Source organism: Pempheris klunzingeri, chromosome 20 (assembly GCF_042242105.1).
Source record: "Pempheris klunzingeri isolate RE-2024b chromosome 20, fPemKlu1.hap1, whole genome shotgun sequence".
Classification (NCBI taxonomy): domain Eukaryota; kingdom Metazoa; phylum Chordata; class Actinopteri; order Acropomatiformes; family Pempheridae; genus Pempheris; species Pempheris klunzingeri.
The window spans coordinates 1,995,403-2,012,795 of record NC_092031.1 but is presented as its reverse complement, the minus strand read 5'-3'; the positions used below and the strand labels follow the sequence as shown (position 1 = coordinate 2,012,795).

General features: G+C 42.7%; 2 protein-coding genes and 1 pseudogene across 2 annotated transcripts; all 3 read right to left on the bottom strand.

Annotated features, from left to right (window-relative positions):
* Positions 1–2,305: 2,305 nt before the first annotated feature.
* On the bottom strand, positions 2,306–5,015 carry LOC139220144 (zinc finger protein OZF-like). Its single transcript, XM_070852212.1, has 3 exons — positions 5,007–5,015; positions 4,610–4,694; positions 2,306–4,011 (listed from the first exon to the last, which is right to left on the bottom strand). Exons 1-3 carry the CDS (start codon positions 5,013–5,015, stop codon positions 2,699–2,701), a joined length of 1,407 nt encoding a protein of 468 aa, XP_070708313.1. The 3' UTR covers positions 2,306–2,698.
* Positions 5,016–8,562: 3,547 nt separating this feature from the next.
* On the bottom strand, positions 8,563–10,872 carry LOC139220142 (B-cell lymphoma 6 protein homolog; annotated as a pseudogene).
* Positions 10,873–12,617: 1,745 nt separating this feature from the next.
* LOC139219386 (zinc finger protein OZF-like) lies at positions 12,618–16,460 on the bottom strand. Its single transcript, XM_070851211.1, has 2 exons — positions 16,230–16,460; positions 12,618–13,870 (listed from the first exon to the last, which is right to left on the bottom strand). Exons 1-2 carry the CDS (start codon positions 16,414–16,416, stop codon positions 12,627–12,629), a joined length of 1,431 nt encoding a protein of 476 aa, XP_070707312.1. The 5' UTR covers positions 16,417–16,460; the 3' UTR covers positions 12,618–12,626.
* Positions 16,461–17,393: the final 933 nt, after the last annotated feature.

The following is a 17,393-nucleotide window of genomic DNA, read 5'->3' as shown; positions in this document are numbered from 1 at the left end:
CAGACTTCATCCTGTTCCTCTTTTATGTGGAGGGGCTCTGGGTGCTTCTGCTCCAGGTTTGGGCTCCACTGAGGGGGATCCTCTTCTTTAATCACCAACAGCTGCTGGACATTTGCAGGGAACACTGAAACACACACACAGCCATTATGGATAAGGTTGACTTTATACTCACACTGATATCTCTGGTAACATTACTTCACGTTAGTGAGAATATTGATGAGTCCCGGTGATCCTCAGCATTGGCAGTCATTTTCTAACATAGTAATAGCAAAATTTGAAAATTAACAACAACAAATCAATAATGTGAAAGATGGAGTTCCCTTAGCAGATATTAGGATAGAGGACAACGATGTGTGTAACTATTGTAATGGAGAAACATCAATAGCAACAGAGGAAGTCTTTGTTAGTGTTTGACTGCAATTTGCTTCAATATTGTCTGCCAAGTTAAAAGATTGACTACAGAGACACTGCAGAATAACTGCACCAGACAACATACATTTGCCAGCAACTTCAAAAATGTTACAAATCTTCAAAGCAAAACTGTTTCTCTAATTTGACATGGTTATGGTTCTGCTGAGGTCAAGAGTCCACAGTTTCTCTGGACCTGAAGTGGACTCCCCACATAGACTCTGTCCGGGAAAAGGCTCAGCAGAGGTTGTACTTCCTGCTACAGCTCAGGAAGTTTAACCTGCTGCAGGAGCTGCTGATCACCTTCTACTCCGCCATCATCCAGTCTGTTCTCTGCACTTCTATCACGGTCTGGTTCGGATCGGCCACCAAACAGGACGGGCACAGACTGCAAAGGACAATCAGGTCTGCAGAGAGGATAATTGGGGCCATCTACCACTGTGCAATAGTCCCAAACTGCACATTTGCACTATACTTGAACTACTTTTTGCACAACTACCTCCACTGTACATACTGTTGTCATGAGTACTTATATTGTTCTTGTTCTTATTGTTGTAGTTTATTTCTTACTTTTTTGCTGTACATAGAGAAACAAGTTTCAAATTCGTTTGCTTGTACAAACTTGGCCAAATAAAGTTGATTCTCATTCTGATATTTGCTAAGTTATTATATCAGCTGGAGTTTTGTACTTGATATAAATGAGAAAAGAGTTTAACAAATCATTCAGCAGGTGGTGGTTTACACTCCAAAATGGAGATCGAGGAGCCTTAACCTCATAATTTGGAGTTGATGATACATGTTATTATTGTGGGGGAAAAATCTCTTTGTCAGGTCTTCGACAACACCTGAGTTAAAAGTACTTCAAATAGTTCAAAAAGTCAAAAAGTATCTTGTAAAGGTCAGTAAAAAAGACTGAATTCAATAAAACCAGAGCTCCCTCTCCAAAACTCTCTCACCTCCGTTTGCTCATTCTAGTAAAGACAAAGCTGAAATAAATGGCTAAAACGATCCTCAGTTAGAAAAGGTAAGAGGTTAGACTTTACTTTTACACAGTTAAACCAGCTGAGAACATCACACCGTGATTTATATTAGTAACTAAAGTGAACATGAGCCTCGGTGAGGCTGCAACTCTGCCTCCTATTAGTTAGCAAGCTAAGCTAACTTCAGCAGCACTGTGGCGATTAATAAGAGGAGCAAGAGAGAAGATGAACATGTACAAACCTAAACTGTGTAAATGGACTTTAGGGTTGAAAACCGCATCCAGTAGTTTGTACCGTCGCTCGTTTTCTTTTAAACGAGTCAGTTCCTCCTCGAAATCTGCTATTGTTCTTTCAAACAGCTCAAATATCTCATCTTCCGCATCCAGTCGCTGTTTCAGCAAAGCTCTCAGCCTTTGGAGCTTCGACATGTCGCTAAACACACAGACAGAAGCTTTTTCTACTTAAAACTCCGTTTAAACGTTACTGAAGCAGCAGCAGTGAAAACAGTGAAAAGCCGCCTGGTCAAGAAACCAGGAAGTACAAACCACGAGGTGACAGGCATTTCCGCGCTTAAAAGGAAACCACGTGACCTCTTCTTCTTCTTCGGGTGAAAGAGTGTAGACACTATAAGAGTGTGTTGCTGTTCTCTACTGTTTGACAGTCATTGATATTTTACTGTGCAGATTCTCCACCAGTTTCTTCCTCGTCGTCCAGGTATTCAGGCGGAGTGAGGTGCACAGAATAAAACTGTTTCTCCAGCTGCTTCCAGGTCTTTGAACAACTTCAGAGTGGAGTCAGATGCTCAACCTTACAATAATCATTTTAATAATTAATCTTAACATATTAAATTCTCCACTGGGAATAAAAGGAACAGACTAACACTGAATGAGAGCAGCCTATAGGCCTATATATGCACATAGACAAGAACACATTGACTTTATTATGCAGGTATCTAGAAATGTTTACATAAAAATCTTGGTTCAGAAAATGTTAAAATCTAATGAACACTTGGTTTGGAGAAACATAAAATGTCCGCCATGTTGAATGTTAAACAATTCTCACACTCAATTCATGGTCAATTGACAGGGAGAGGAAGAAGAAAAAACATCATAGGTACTTTTGCATATCCAACAACCAGGATGAAGATATGATCCAGGTTGCATTTCTAGATATTTTTCCATTTTTCAAAATTAAGGTGAGAAGAGATACAGAAATTATAGAGGATGGGCCAATATTACAATTCTAAAAAATGCAATAGTTCATCCCAACACAAGTTATGTTTCACAACAAATCCTGCGACTGAACAGTTTCTATCCTGTGTGGACTGTCATGTGTTTATTTAAGGTTCCCTGCTGTATAAATCTTTTCCCACAAACACCACAACCAAATGGTTTCTCTCCTGTGTGACGTCTCATGTGTCCCCTTAGTTTTCCCTGCTCTGCAAATCGTCTCCCACAAACATCACAACCAAACTTTTTCTCTCCAGTGTGGATTCTCATGTGTGTCCTTAGGGTTACCTGCAATGCAAATCGTCTCCCACAAATATCACAACTGAATGGTTTCTCTCCTGTGTGGATTCTCATGTGTGTCCTTAGGTGTCCCTGCTGTGTAAATCGTTTCCCACAAACATCACAACCAAACTTTTTCTCTCCAGTGTGGATTCTCATGTGTTTACTTAGGGTTCCCTGTTCTGTAAATTGTTTCCCACAAACATCACAACCAAATGGTTTCTCTCCTGTGTGGATTCTCATATGTGTCCTTAGGGTTTCTTGTCTTCTAAATTGTTTCCCACAAACATCACAACCAAACTGTTTCTCTCCTGTGTGGATTCTCATGTGTCTCCTTAGGGTTTCTTTTCTTCTAAATTGTTTCCCACAAAAATCACAACCAAAGACTTTCTCTCCTGTGTGGGTTCTCATGTGTGTCTTTACATGTCCCCGCTCTGCAAATCGTCTCCCACAAACACCACAACCAAATGGTTTCTCTCCTGTGTGACATCTCATGTGTCTCTTTAGGTTGTCTTGACTTCTAAGTTGTTTCCCACAAACATCACAACCAAACTGCTTCTCTTCTTTGTGAACTGTCTGTGAACCTTCCCAAGTATTTACATCTGACTCAGACTCCCTGGCCTCCTTCCAACCACTGACACTGTCTTTACTTTCAGGACCAGAATCTGCCAAAGATTCTTGTCTGTCTTCATTCTTGACTTCAATCTCTGAAGCCTTTTCATCAGTACTTAGTTGTGAGTGACCATCTGGATCTTGGTTCCTGGCTGGTTCTGATCCTCCACAGTCCTCTCCACCACTTTCTGTTTTTATCTGTGTAGCTGAGCTGCTAACTGGAGGCTCTGCCTCTCTGTTGTCCTCAGTTTGGCTTTGATGAAGCTGTGAAGACTGAGGTTTCTCTTCATCTTCACTCTTCACAGGAACTGCAGTGGATGGAAACCTGGTGATATCAGGCTCCTCCAGTCTATTAAGCTGTTCTCCCTCCTGACTGGTCCAGACTTCCTCCTGTTCCTCTTTTATGTGGAGGGGCTCTGGGTGCTTCTGCTCCAGGTTTGGGCTCCACTGAGGGGGGTCCTCTTCTTTAATCACCAACAGCTGCTGGATATCTTCAGGGAACACTGAAACACACACACACACACAGCCATTATGGATAAGGTTGGCTTTATATTCACACCAATATCTCTGGTAACATTACTTCATGCTAGTGAGAACATCAATGAGTCCCAGTGATCCTCAGCATTGGCAGTCATTTTCTAACATAGTAATAGCAAAATTTGAAAATGAACAACAATAAATCAATAATGTGAAAGATGGAGTTCCCTTAGCAGATATTAGGATAGAGGACAACGATGTGTGTAACTATTGTAATGGAGAAACATCAATAGCAACAGAGGAAGTCTTTGTTAGTGTTTGACTGCAATTTGCTTCAATATTGTCTGCCAAGTTAAAAGATTGACTGCAGAGACACTGCAGAATAACTGCACCAGACAACATACATTTACCAGCAACTTCAAAAATGTTACAAATCTTCAAAGCAAGACTGTTTCTCTAATTTGATATGGTTATGGTTCTGCTTAGGTCAGGCTTTAGAACCACAGTTTCTCTGGACCTGAAGTGGACTCCCCACATAGACTCTGTCTGTGAAAAGGCTCAGCAGAGGTTGTACTTCCTGCTACAGCTCAGGAAGTTTAACCTGCCACAGGAGCTGCTGATCACCTTCTACTCCGCCATCATCCAGTCTGTTCTCTGCACTTCTATCACGGTCTGGTTCGGATCGGCAACCAAACAGGACGGGCACAGGCTGCAAAGGACAATCAGCTCTGCAGAGAGGATAATTGGGGCTGATCTGCCCTCCATCCAGGACGTGTACCTGTCCAGGGTCAGGAGGAGGGCAGGTAACATCTCTGCAGACCCCTCACACCCTGCACAGAAACTCTTTAAACTCCTCCTGTCTGTTAAACCACCAGACACAGAGACAGTTTCTTCCTCCAGGCCGTCACCCTGATGAACTCTCCCTGGTCTCAGAGACTCAGGAACCACTGTGCAATAGTCCCAAACTGCACATTTGCACTATACTTGAACTACTTTTTACAACTACCTCCACTGTACATACTGTTGTCATGAGTACGTATATTGTTCTTGTTCTTATTGTTGTCTTATGATGCTCCAAGACTGTTTTGATAGCACAGACTGGGGCCTGTTTGCACACGAGGACTTAGAGGAATATGCCGGATCTGTGTTGGACTACATGCGTTTCTGCTCGGACACGGTTAAAACACAGAAGACAATCAAGGTGTTCCCCAATCAAAAACCCTGGATGAACACCACTTTTAGAGCACTGCTGAAGGAGAGGGATGCAGCCTTCAGGTCAGAAGACAGGCAGGCTTACAGGGAGGCAAGAGGGAAGCTCCAGAAAGGCATCAGGGATGCGAAGTGGGCCTACAAGCTGTGGATCGAGGAGCAGTTTAACAACAATGACCCCTGTAGCATGTGGAAAGGCATCAAGGCAGTGACGGACTACAAATCCAGCAGTCTGCTGCCCAGCGAAGACGCTGAACTGCCTGATGTCCTCAACCACTTCTTTGCCCGTTTTGACATCCCGAGGGAGAGGTCTGCCCCCCCCCACCGACCCCCCTGCTGAGGCGTCTCCGCTGGTACTACAACAACACTAGGTGAGGGCCACCCTGCGCAAAGTCAACCCACGCAAAGCAGCAGGACCAGACGGAGTGGCAGGCCGGGTTCTGAAGACGTATGCAGAGCAGCTTGCTGAGGTGTTCACAAACATCTTCAACCTCTCACTGCAAACTGCTACTGTTTCCACATGTCTGAAGACCTCCACCATCATCCCTGTGCCTAAAAAGTCATCTGTCAAAGACCTGAATGACTACCGCCCCATGGCATTGACACCTATTGCCATGAAGTGCTTCGAGAGGCGGGTGCTCTCACACATTAAAACCATCATCCCCCCCGACCTGGACAGACATCAGTTTGCTTACAGAGCAAACCGTTCCACGGAGGACCCCCCCCCCCCACGTCTCCAATGTCCAATGTCAACGTCTCCACTCAGATGTCTTGGACTACCAACACCTCAAATCTAGTGAAGAAGGCTCAGGAAAGACTCTTCTTCCTTAGAAAGCTGAGAAAGGCCAAACTCCCCAAGGAGCTTATGCTCAACTTCTACCGCAGCACCATCAAGAGCATCCTCACAAACTGCATCACCGTGAGGTTTGTGAGCTGCGCGGCGGCGGAGAGGGTGAAGCCCTGCATAGAGTGGTGAAGGCAGCTCAGAGGATCATCGGGCTGGAGCTCCCTCACCTCGACACACTATACGCCAGCAGACTGAGGAAGAAGGCCAGGAGCATCACACTGGACACCACACACCCTGGGAACTCCCTGTTCGAACCACTTCCGTCTGGGAAGCAGTTCAGAACCTTGAAATCCACCACGAACAGGCTGGGGAACAGCTTCTACCCCAGAGCTGTGGCCTCCATCACACCCCTCCCCCGTTTCCAAGAACTCCTAACCAGGACGACTTCAGCTGCCTCTAAGCACAGAGGCGAGCTTAACACACTGCACTATCTTTGCACTGTACTCACTTTTCATGCTGCATTGCACTGTTCTGTACATATTGTATATATCGAAACTGTTATTTTTGATCATTTGTGTTTTTCTTTTGCCTATTTTTATATATCTCTATTTATTGTTTGTACATTTCATATGGGAGAGGTCAGACGGAATTCCATTGTACTTTTCCGTATAATGACAATAAACCTGATTCTGATTCTGTTGTAGTTTATTTCTTACTTTTTTAAAGTTGATTCTCATTCAGATAATTGCTAAGTTATTATATCAGCTGGTGTTTTGTACGTGATATAAATGAGAAAAGAGTTTAACAAATCATTCAGCAGGTGGTGGTTTACACTCCAAAATGGAGATCGAGGAGCCTTAACCTCATAATTTGGAGTTGATGATACATGTTATTATTGTGGGGAAAAAATCTCTTCGTCAGGTCTTCGACAACACCTGAGTTAAAAGTACTTCAAATAGTTCAAAAAGTCAAAAAGTATCTTGTAAAGGTCAGTAAAAAAGACTGAATTCAATAAAACCAGAGCTCCCTCTCCAAAACTCTCTCACCTCCGTTTGCTCATTCTAGTAAAGACAAAGCTGAAATAAATGGCTAAAACGATACTCAGTTAGAAAAGGTAAGAGGTTAGACTTTACTTTTACACAGTTAAACCAGCTGAGAACATCACACCGTGATTTATATTAGTAACTAAAGTGAACATGAGCCTCGGTGAGGCTGCAACTCTGCCTCCTATTAGTTAGCAAGCTAAGCTAACTTCAGCAGCACTGTGGCGATTAATAAGAGGAGCAAGAGAGAAGATGAACATGTACAAACCTAAACTGTGTAAATGGACTTTAGGGTTGAAAACCGCATCCAGTAGTTTGTATCGTCGCTCGTTTTCTTTTAAACGAGTCAGTTCCTCCTCGAAATCTGCTATTGTTCTTTCAAACAGCTCAAATATCTCATCTTCCGCATCCAGTCGCTGTTTCAGCAAAGCTCTCAGCCTTTGGAGCTTCGACATGTCGCTAAACACACAGACAGAAGCTTTTTCTACTTAAAACTCCGTTTAAACGTTACTGAAGCAGCAGCGGTGAAAACAATGAAAAGCCGCCTGGTCCAGAAACCAGGAAGTACAAACCACGTGATAACAGGCATTTCCGCATTTAACAGGAAACCACGTGATCTCTTCTTCTTCTTCGGGTGAAAGAGTGTAGATTAGATATCGTTTATTGATCCCTCAGTGGGGAAAGTTTGCTGTTACAGCAGCTCAAAGGGGACAGACAAAAGCACACAGTTAAAAGAAATAGAAAATGAAATAGCAATAATATAATATATACAGAGGAAAAACCTGTATACACAAAGAAACAATTATATACACAATAGTTACAAAAAAGAACAACAACAGTGTGAGGTGGAATGGGATGTGAATTATTGCACAGTTTATGTAATAATAATAGTAATAAAGTGCATAGGTGGTGGTTGTGATTATGATTGGTGCAGCAGACTATAAAGCAGCATTATACAGTCTGACTGCAGTCGGGATGAAGGACCTGCGGAAGCGCTCCTTTTTACATTTAGGGTGTATCAGTCTGTCACTATAAAGACACTATAAGAGTGTGTTGCTGCTCTCTACTGTTTGACAGTCATTGATATTTACTGTGCAGATTCTCCACCAGTTTCTTCCTCGTCATCCAGGTATTCAGGCGGAGTGAGGTGCACAGAATAAAACTGTTTCTCCAGCTGCTTCCAGGTCTTTGAACAACTTCAGAGTGGAGTCAGATGCTCAACCTTACAATAATCATTTTAATAATTAATCTTACCATATTGCATTCTCCACTGGGAATAAAAGGAACAGACTAACACTGAATGAGAGCAGCCTTTATATATATCTATATCTATATATATATATATGTGTGTGTGTGTGTGTGTGTGTGTGTGTGCACATTGACAAGAACACATTGACTTTATTATGCAGGTATCTAGAAATGTTTACATAAAATTTTTGGTTCAGAAAATGTTAAATCTAATGAAAACTTGGTTTGGAGAAACATAAAATGGCCACCATATTGAGTGTTAAACAATTCTCACACTCAAATCATGGTCAATTGACAGGGAGAGGAAGAAAAAAAAAACATCATAGGTACTTCTGCATATCCTACAACCAGGATGAAGATATGATCCAGGTTGCATTTCTAGATATTTTTCCATTTTTCAAAATTAAAGTGGGAAGAGATACAGAAATTATAGAAGATGGGCCAATGATACAATTCTAAAAAATGCAATTGTTCATCCCAACACAAGTTATGTTTCACAACAAATCCTGCAACTGAACAGTTTCTATCCTGTGTGGATTCTCATGTGACTCTTTAGGGTTCTGTGCTGTATATATCTTTTCCCACAAACACCGCAATCAAACAGTTTCTCTCCTGTGTGGATTCTCATATGATTCTTCATATTTCCCAAATGTTTGAATCTTGTCCCACAAACATCACAACCAAACGGTTTCTCTCCAGTGTGAAGTACCATATGTGCCTTCAGATTGCCGTTATGATTAAATCTTATCCCACAAACATCACAACCAAACGGTTTCTCTTCTGTGTGAACTGTCTGTGAACCTTCCCAAGTATTTACTTCTGACTCAGACTCCCTGGCCTCCATCCAATCACTGTCACTGTCACTGTCACTGTCACTGTCACTGTCACTGTCACTTTCATTGTCGTCACTTTCATTGTCTTCACTTTCATTATCTTCACTTTCACTGTCTTCACTTTCACTGTCTTCACTTTCAGGTCCAGAATCTGCCAAAGATTCTTGTCTGTCTTCATTCTTGACTTCAATCTCTGAAGCCTTTTCATCAGTACTTAGCTGTGAGTGACCATCTGGATCTTGGTTCCTGGCTGGTTCTGATCTTCCACAGTCCTCTCCATCACTTTCTGTTTTTATCTGTGTAGCTGAGCTGCTAACTGGAGGCTCTGCCTCTCTGTTGTCCTCAGTTTGGCTTTGATGAAGCTGTGAAGACTGAGGTTTCTCTTCATCTTCACTCTTCACAAGTACTGCAGTGAATAGAAACCTGGTCATATCAGGCTCCTCCAGTCTATTAAGCTGTTCTCCCTCCTGACTGATCCAGACTTCCTCCTGTTCCACTTTTATGTGGAGGGGCTCTGGGTGCTTCTGCTCCAGGTTTGGGCTCCACTGAGGGGGATCCTCTTCTTTAATCACCAACAGCTGCTGGACATTTGTGGGGAACACTGAAACACACACAGACAGCCATTATGGATAAGGTTGACTTTATATTCACACTGATATCTCTGGTAACATTACTTCATGCTAGTGAGAACATCGATGAGTCCTGGTGATCCTCAGCATTGGCAGTCATTTTCTAACATACTAATAGAAAAATCTGAAAATTAACAAAAACAAATCAATACCAAGGTCAAAACCAAGGTCACTGTTAAAGACCTACAGTGACTGTCCATAGAGGAGAAACAAACACTGGTCTCCTGTGTCAACATCAAATGTTTTCTGTAATTTCTCTGAGCTCTTCTCACATTTTTGAAGTGTGCAGGGCTGAGTTTGAAAAGAGTGATATCCTGCATTTCCATGCACCAATTAGGATTTTGCAACATTAAGATGTATTGATGTTTGCAGTATAAACACAAGAGTCCACAGTTTCTCTGGACCTGAAGTGGACTCCCCACATAGACTCTGTCTGTGAAAAGGCTCAGCAGAGGTTGTACTTCCTGCTACAGCTCAGGAAGTTTAACCTGCCACAGGAGCTGCTGATCACCTTCTACTCCGCCATCATCCAGTCTGTTCTCTGCACTTCTATCACGGTCTGGTTCGGATCGGCCACCAAACAGGACGGGCACAGACTGCAAAGGACAATCAGGTCTGCAGAGAGGATAATTGGGGCCGATCTGCCCTCCATCCAGGACGTGTACCTGTCCAGGGTCAGGAGGAGGGCAGGTAACATCTCTGCAGACTCCTCACACCCTGCACAGAAACTCTTAAAACTCCTCCCGTCTGGTAAACCACCAGACCCTTTTTACTTTTACACAGTTAAACCAGCTGAGAACATCACACAGTGATTTATATTAGTAACTAAAGTGAACATGAGCCTCGGTGAGGCTGCAACTCTGCCTTCTGTTAGTTAGCAAGCTAAGCTAACTTCAGCAGCACTGTGGCGATTAATAAGAGGAGCAAGAGAGCAGATGAACATGTACAAACCTAAACTGTGTAAATGGACTTTAGGGTTGAAAACCGCATCCAGTAGTTTGTATCGTCGCTCGTTTTCTTTTAAACGAGTCAGTTCCTCCTCGAAATCTGCTATTGTTCTTTCAAACAGCTCAAATATCTCATCTTCCGCATCCAGTCGCTGTTTCAGCAAAGCTCTCAGCCTTTGGAGCTTCGACATGTCGCTAAACACACAGACAGAAGCTTTTTCTACTTAAAACTCCGTTTAAACGTTACTGAAGCAGCAGCAGTGAAAACAGTCAAAAGCCGCATGGTCAAGAAACCAGGAAGTACAAACCACGTGATATGACGCATTTAACAGGAAACCACGTGACGTCTTCTTCTTCTTCTTCTTCTTAGGGTGAAGGAATGTAGACACTATAAGAGTGTGTTGCTGCTCTCTACTGTTTGACAGTCATTGATATTTTACTGTGCAGATTCTCCACCAGTTTCTTCCTCGTCGTCCAGGTATTCAGGCGGAGTGAGGTGCACAGAATAAAACTGTTTCTCCAGCTGCTTCCAGGTCTTTGAACAACTTCCTCCTTTGGTGGCTAATTGCTTTGGTTAGACACTTAAAGTGACGGATCCTCTGATGTGAAAGGAGTGAGAGCAGGTATGGGGGCAGGGGGCATTGGTGTACTACTTCATGTGGAGTGCAGTCAGATGCTCAACCTTACAATAATCATTTTAATAATTAATCTTGACATATTGCATTCTCCACTGGGAATAAAGGGAACAGACTAACAGTGAATGAGAGCAGCCTATATACAGTATATGCACATAGACAAGAACAGTAAGTTCATTATGCAGGTATCTAGAAATGTTCACATAAAATTTTTTGTACAGAAAATGTTAAAATCTAATGAAAGCTTTGTTTGGAGAAACATAAAATAGCCACCATCTTGAGTGTTAAACAATCAATCTTTATTTATATAGTACCAATTCATAACAGCGTTATCTCAAGATGCTTTACATAAAGAGCAGGTCGAGACCAAACGATTCAGGAATTCAAAATTAAGGATTCAAGAATTCCCACATGGGCAAGCATCAGATATTATACTGAGCAACAGTGGCAGGAAGAACTCTCCTTTAATGGGAAGAAACCTCGAACAGACCCAGGCTCAGTGTGGGCGGCTTCTGTCAGGGTCCGTGATGGACACAGAGAGACACAGAGAGAGAGAGAGAGAGAGAGAGAGAGAGAGAGAGAGAGAGAGAGAACATAAACAGCAACCAACGTACCAACAGGGACTATAGTACTAACAATAGGAGTAGAATTAATAAATTAGCAGTATGGTAATATTAAAAAAATATGACGAGTGGACGACGATCCGCAGATCCACAGGAACCTGAGAGATGAGAAAACCACAGAAAGGCTCCGGGGAAGATAGCAAGACAATGGCAGACATGAGACATAATGATGGAGAGGATGAGGAGGAGAGAGAATAGAGAGGAGCCCAGTGCATCATAGGAGTCCCCCAGCAGCCTGATCAAGCCCATAACTATAGGCTTTATCAAAAAGGAGGGTTTTTAGTCTGCTCTTAAATGTAGAGAGGGTGTCTGCTCCCCGACCCAAACTGGAAGGAGATTCCACAGGAGAGGAGCCTGATAGCTGAAAGCTCTGCCTCCTGCACTACTTTTGAAGACTTTGGGAACCACCAGTAGGCCTTAAACAATTCTCACATTCAAATCATGGACAATTGACAGGGAGAGGAAGAAGAAACATCATAGGTACTTTTAGAAATCCAACAACCAGGATGAAGATATCATCCAGGTTGCATTTATTGTCATTTTTCCTATTTCAAAATTAAGGGGAGAAGAAATACAGAAAATATAGAAGATGGGCCAATAATAATTTTTTTTTTTAAAAAGCAATAGTTCATACCAAGCACTTTATACAAGTTATGTTTCACAACAAATCCTGCAACTGAACAGTTTCTATCCTGTGTGGACTTTCATGTGTTTACTTAAGGTTCCCTGCTGTCTAAATAGTTTCCCACAAACATCGCAACCAAATGGTTTCTCTCCTGTGTGGATTCTCATGTGTGTCCTTAGGTTTCCATGCTGTGTAAATCTTTTCCCACAATCACCGCAACCAAACAGTTTCTCTCCTGTGTGAATTCTCATGTGTGTCCTTATGGTTCTCTGCCATGTAAATTGTTTCCCACAAACATCACAACCAAACAGTTTCTCTCCAGTGTGGCTCATCATGTGTCTTCTTATGGTTCCCTTCCATTTAAATCGTTTCCCACAAACATCACAACCAAATGGTTTCTCTCCCGTGTGGATTCTCATGTGTGTCCTTACGTGTCCCTGCCGAGTAAATCGTTTCCCACAAACATCACAACCAAACCGTTTCTCTTCAGTATGGATTCTCATGTGTCTCCTTAGGCTTGCCGGCAACGCAAATCGTTTCCCACAAACATCACAACCAAACTGTTTATCTCCACTGTGAACTGCCATATGTACCTTCAGATTGTTCTTATGTTTGAATGTTTTCCCACAAACATCACAACCAACCAGTTTCTCTTGTGTGTGAACTGTCATATGTCTCTTCAGATATTTCTTAGCTTTTAATCTTTTCCCACAAACATCACAACTAAACTGTTTCTCTTCTGTGTGAACTGTCTGTGAACCTTCCCAAGTGTTTACATTTGACTCAGGCGCCCTGGCCTCCATCCAACCACTGTCACTGTCTTCACTTTCACTGTCTTTACTTTCAGGACCAGAATCTGACAAAGATTCTTGTCTGTCTTCATTCTTGACTTCAATCTCTGAAGCCTTTTCATCAGTACTTAGTTGTGAGTGACCATCTGGATCTTGGTTCCTGGCTGGTTCTGATCCTCCACAGTCCTCTCCATCACTTTCTGTTTTTGTCTGTGTAGCTGAGCTGCTAACTGGAGGCTCTGCCTCTCTGTTGTCCTCAGTTTGGCTTTGATGAAGCTGTGAAGACTGAGGTTTCTCTTCATCTTCACTCTTCACAGGAACTGCAGTGGATGGAAACCTGGTGATATCAGGCTCCTCCAGCCTATTAAGCTGTTCTCCCTCCTGACTGGTCCAGACTTCATCCTGTTCCTCTTTTATGTGGAGGGGCTCTGGGTGCTTCTGCTCCAGGTTTGGGCTCCACTGAGGGGGATCCTCTTCTTTAATCACCAACAGCTGCTGGACAGCTGCAGGGAACACTGAAACACACACACAGCCATTATGGATAAGGTTGACTTTATATTCACACTGATATCTCTGGTAACTTCATGCTAGTGAGAACATCGATGAGTCCTGGTGATCCTCAGCATTGGCAGTCATTTTCTCATCTCATTTTCTATATTGCTTATCCATGAGGGTCGCGGGGGAGCTGGAGCCAATCCCAGCTGACTTTGGGCAAGAGGCGGGGTACTGGTCGGCAGCCAATCGCAGGGCCACATACAAACACTCACTCTCACACCTATGGGCAATTTAGAGTTACCAGTTTCCCTAATGTGCATGTCTCTGGATTGTGGGAGGAAGCCTGAGTACCCGGAGAGAACATGCAAACTCCACACAGAAAGACCCCAGGTTCAAACCAGGATTCGAACCCGGGACCTTCTTGCTGTGAGGCAACAGTGCTAACCACATTTTCTAACATACTAATAGCAAAATTTGAAAATGAACAACAACAAATCAATAATGTGAAAGGTGGAGTTCCCTTAGCAGATATTAGGATAGAGGACAACAATGTGTGTAACTATTGTAATGGAGAAACATCAATAGCAACAGAGGAAGTCTTTGTTAGTGTTTGACTGCAATTTGCTTCAGTATTGTCTGCCAAGTTAAAAGATTGACTGCAGAGACACTGCAGAATAACTGCACCAGACAACATACATTTGCCAGCAACTTCAAAAAATGGTACAAATCTTCAAAGCAAAACTGTTTCTCTACTTTGATATGGTTATAGTTCTGCTTAGGTCAGGACTCCACATCCCCCACTACAAGGACTCAATTAACACAGCCAAATCACAATATTACGCAGGTCTGATCAGTGCTGGTGATGGCAACACTCGGCTTTAGAACCTTCATTTATCAACAACTCCCTCCACCCTCCGGACTATTTTCCACCACACTTCTACTCTGTTGGCCTCTCACATCCCCTACAATTCTCTCCCTCCTGTTCCCCAAACTCCCTCCTCCCAGACACTCAAGTTTCCACTTTCCTTCTGCTGCTGCAATAACTGAACTCATCAGAAAATCTAAATCATCCACCTGTCAACTTGACCCCTTCCCGACACCTCTCATCACCACCATCATCCACTCCTCCCTCACCTCTGGTTCAGTCCCATCACCTCTCAAATCTGCTGCAGTAACACCGATTCTGAAGAAACCTGGTTCAGGCCCCAACAATTTCAATAACCTTCATCCTATCTCCAATCTGCCATTCCTCTCCAAAATCCTGGAAAAAACAGTTGCATCTCAAGTCCACTCTCACCTTTCCAATAATAACCTCTATGAACAGTTCCAGTCAGGCTTCCGTCCCCATCACAGCACAGAAACAGCCCTTCTCAAGATCACCAATGACCTTTTAATGACAGCAGATTCCGGACTCTTATCCATCCTCATCCTCCTCGACCTGACTGCAGCTTTTGATACCATCTCCCATTCCATCCTTCTCCATAGACTGGCTTCCATTGGCTTATCTGGCACCCCACTTGACTGGTTCATATTATATCTCTAGCCATTCCCAGTTCATTCAGTTAAAAACAATTTCATCCCAGCTATCTCCCATCTCCTCCGGTGTTCCCCAGGGTTGTGTCCTTGGTCCTATACTCTTCATCATCTATCTCCTCCCCCGTGGCCACATTTTCCCTAAATATAACATTCACTTTCATTGCTATGCAGACGACACCCAGCTCTACCTTTCCACCAACTTAACTTAACTTTTAACTTGTTTTTTCACTGTTTGTTTTTGTCTGTGTGTTGTACAGTGTCCTTGAGTGCTTTGAAAGGCACCTATGAATAAAAATGTATTATTATTACTATTCCAAAATGGAGATTGAGGAGCCTTAACCACATAATTTGGAGTTTTTGATACATGTTATTATTGTGGGGGGAAAATCTCTTCGTCAGGTCTTCAACAACACCTGAGTTAAAAGTACTTCAAACAGTTCAAAGAGTCAAAAAGGACCTTGTAAAGGTCAGTAAAAAAGACTGAATTAGAAAACCATGCTACAGTAATTTACTACAATTATCTTCACCCCTCCACTGTCCGAGCAGCTTGCCCACATGAACTCGTGGCAGTGGTCCAACAACTGGCAGTAATCTAACCCCAACTTTTTCAAACATAAATGGCTAAAACGATACTCAGTTAGAAAAGGTAAGAGGTTAGACTTTACTTTTACACAGTTAAACCAGCTGAGAACATCACACCGTGATTTATATTAGTAACTAAAGTGAACATGAGCCTCGGTGAGGCTGCAACTCTGCCTCCTATTAGTTAGCAAGCTAAGCTAACTTCAGCAGCACTGTGGCGATTAATAAGAGGAGCAAGAGAGCAGATGAACATGTACAAACCTAAACTGTGTAAATGGACTTTAGGGTTGAAAACCGCATCCAGTAGTTTGTATCGTCGCTCGTTTTCTTTTAAACGAGTCAGTTCCTCCTCGAAATCTGCTATTGTTCTTTCAAACAGCTCAAATATCTCATCTTCCGCATCCAGTCGCTGTTTCAGCAAAGCTCTCAGCCTTTGGAGCTTCGACATGTCGCTAAACACACAGACAGAAGCTTTTTCTACTTAAAACTCCGTTTAAACGTTACTGAAGCAGCAGCAGTGAAAACAATGAAAAGCCGCATGGTTAAGAAACAGGAAGTACAAATCACGTGATAACAGGCATTTCCGCATTTAGCAGGAAACCACGTGACCTCTTCTTCTTCGGGTAAATGAGTGTAGACACTATAAGAGTGTGTTGCTGCTCTCTACTGTTTGACAGTGATTGATATTTTACTGTGCAGATCAGTGTTGCCAGGTGTTCGATGATTATCGTATTTCTACCATAATTTTGCCCTCTGTACGATCAATAATCCAGAAAAGGCCAAAAGTACGATAATTTGACAGTTTCCGTGAACATGTGGTTCCAATCAGCTTTGCTCAAATCTGTTTCTCCAGCTGCTTCCAGTTCTTTGAACAACTTCCTCCTTTGGTGGCTAATTGGTTTGGTTAGACACTTAAAGTGACGGAAAGTGACACAAGATAGACTGCACTGTGTTTTTAGTCTATTTTATGTGTTTTATTCGTTTTACCTGTTGTGCTGTGTTTTTTGATGTGTGGGGGTGTTTTTTTATGCCTGAATGTTTATGTTTATATATTCATTCAGATTCATGAAGCAGAGAACCACAGCATCAGGACTAGGATCAGGATCCACAGGAACCTGAGAGATGAGAAAAGCACAGAAAGGCTCCGGGGAAGATAGCAAGATAATGGCAGACATGAGACATAATGATGGAGAGGAAGAGGAGGAGAGAGTTTTTAGTCTGCTCTTAAATGTAGAGAAGGTGTCTGCCCCCCAAACCTGAACTGGAAGGAGATTCCACAGGAGAGGAGCCTGATAGCTGAAAGCTCTGCCTCCTGCACTACTTTTGAAGACTTTGGGAACCACCAGTAGGCCTTAAACAATTCTCACATTCAAATCATGGACAATTGACAGGGAGAGGAAGAAGAAAAACATCATAGCTACTTGT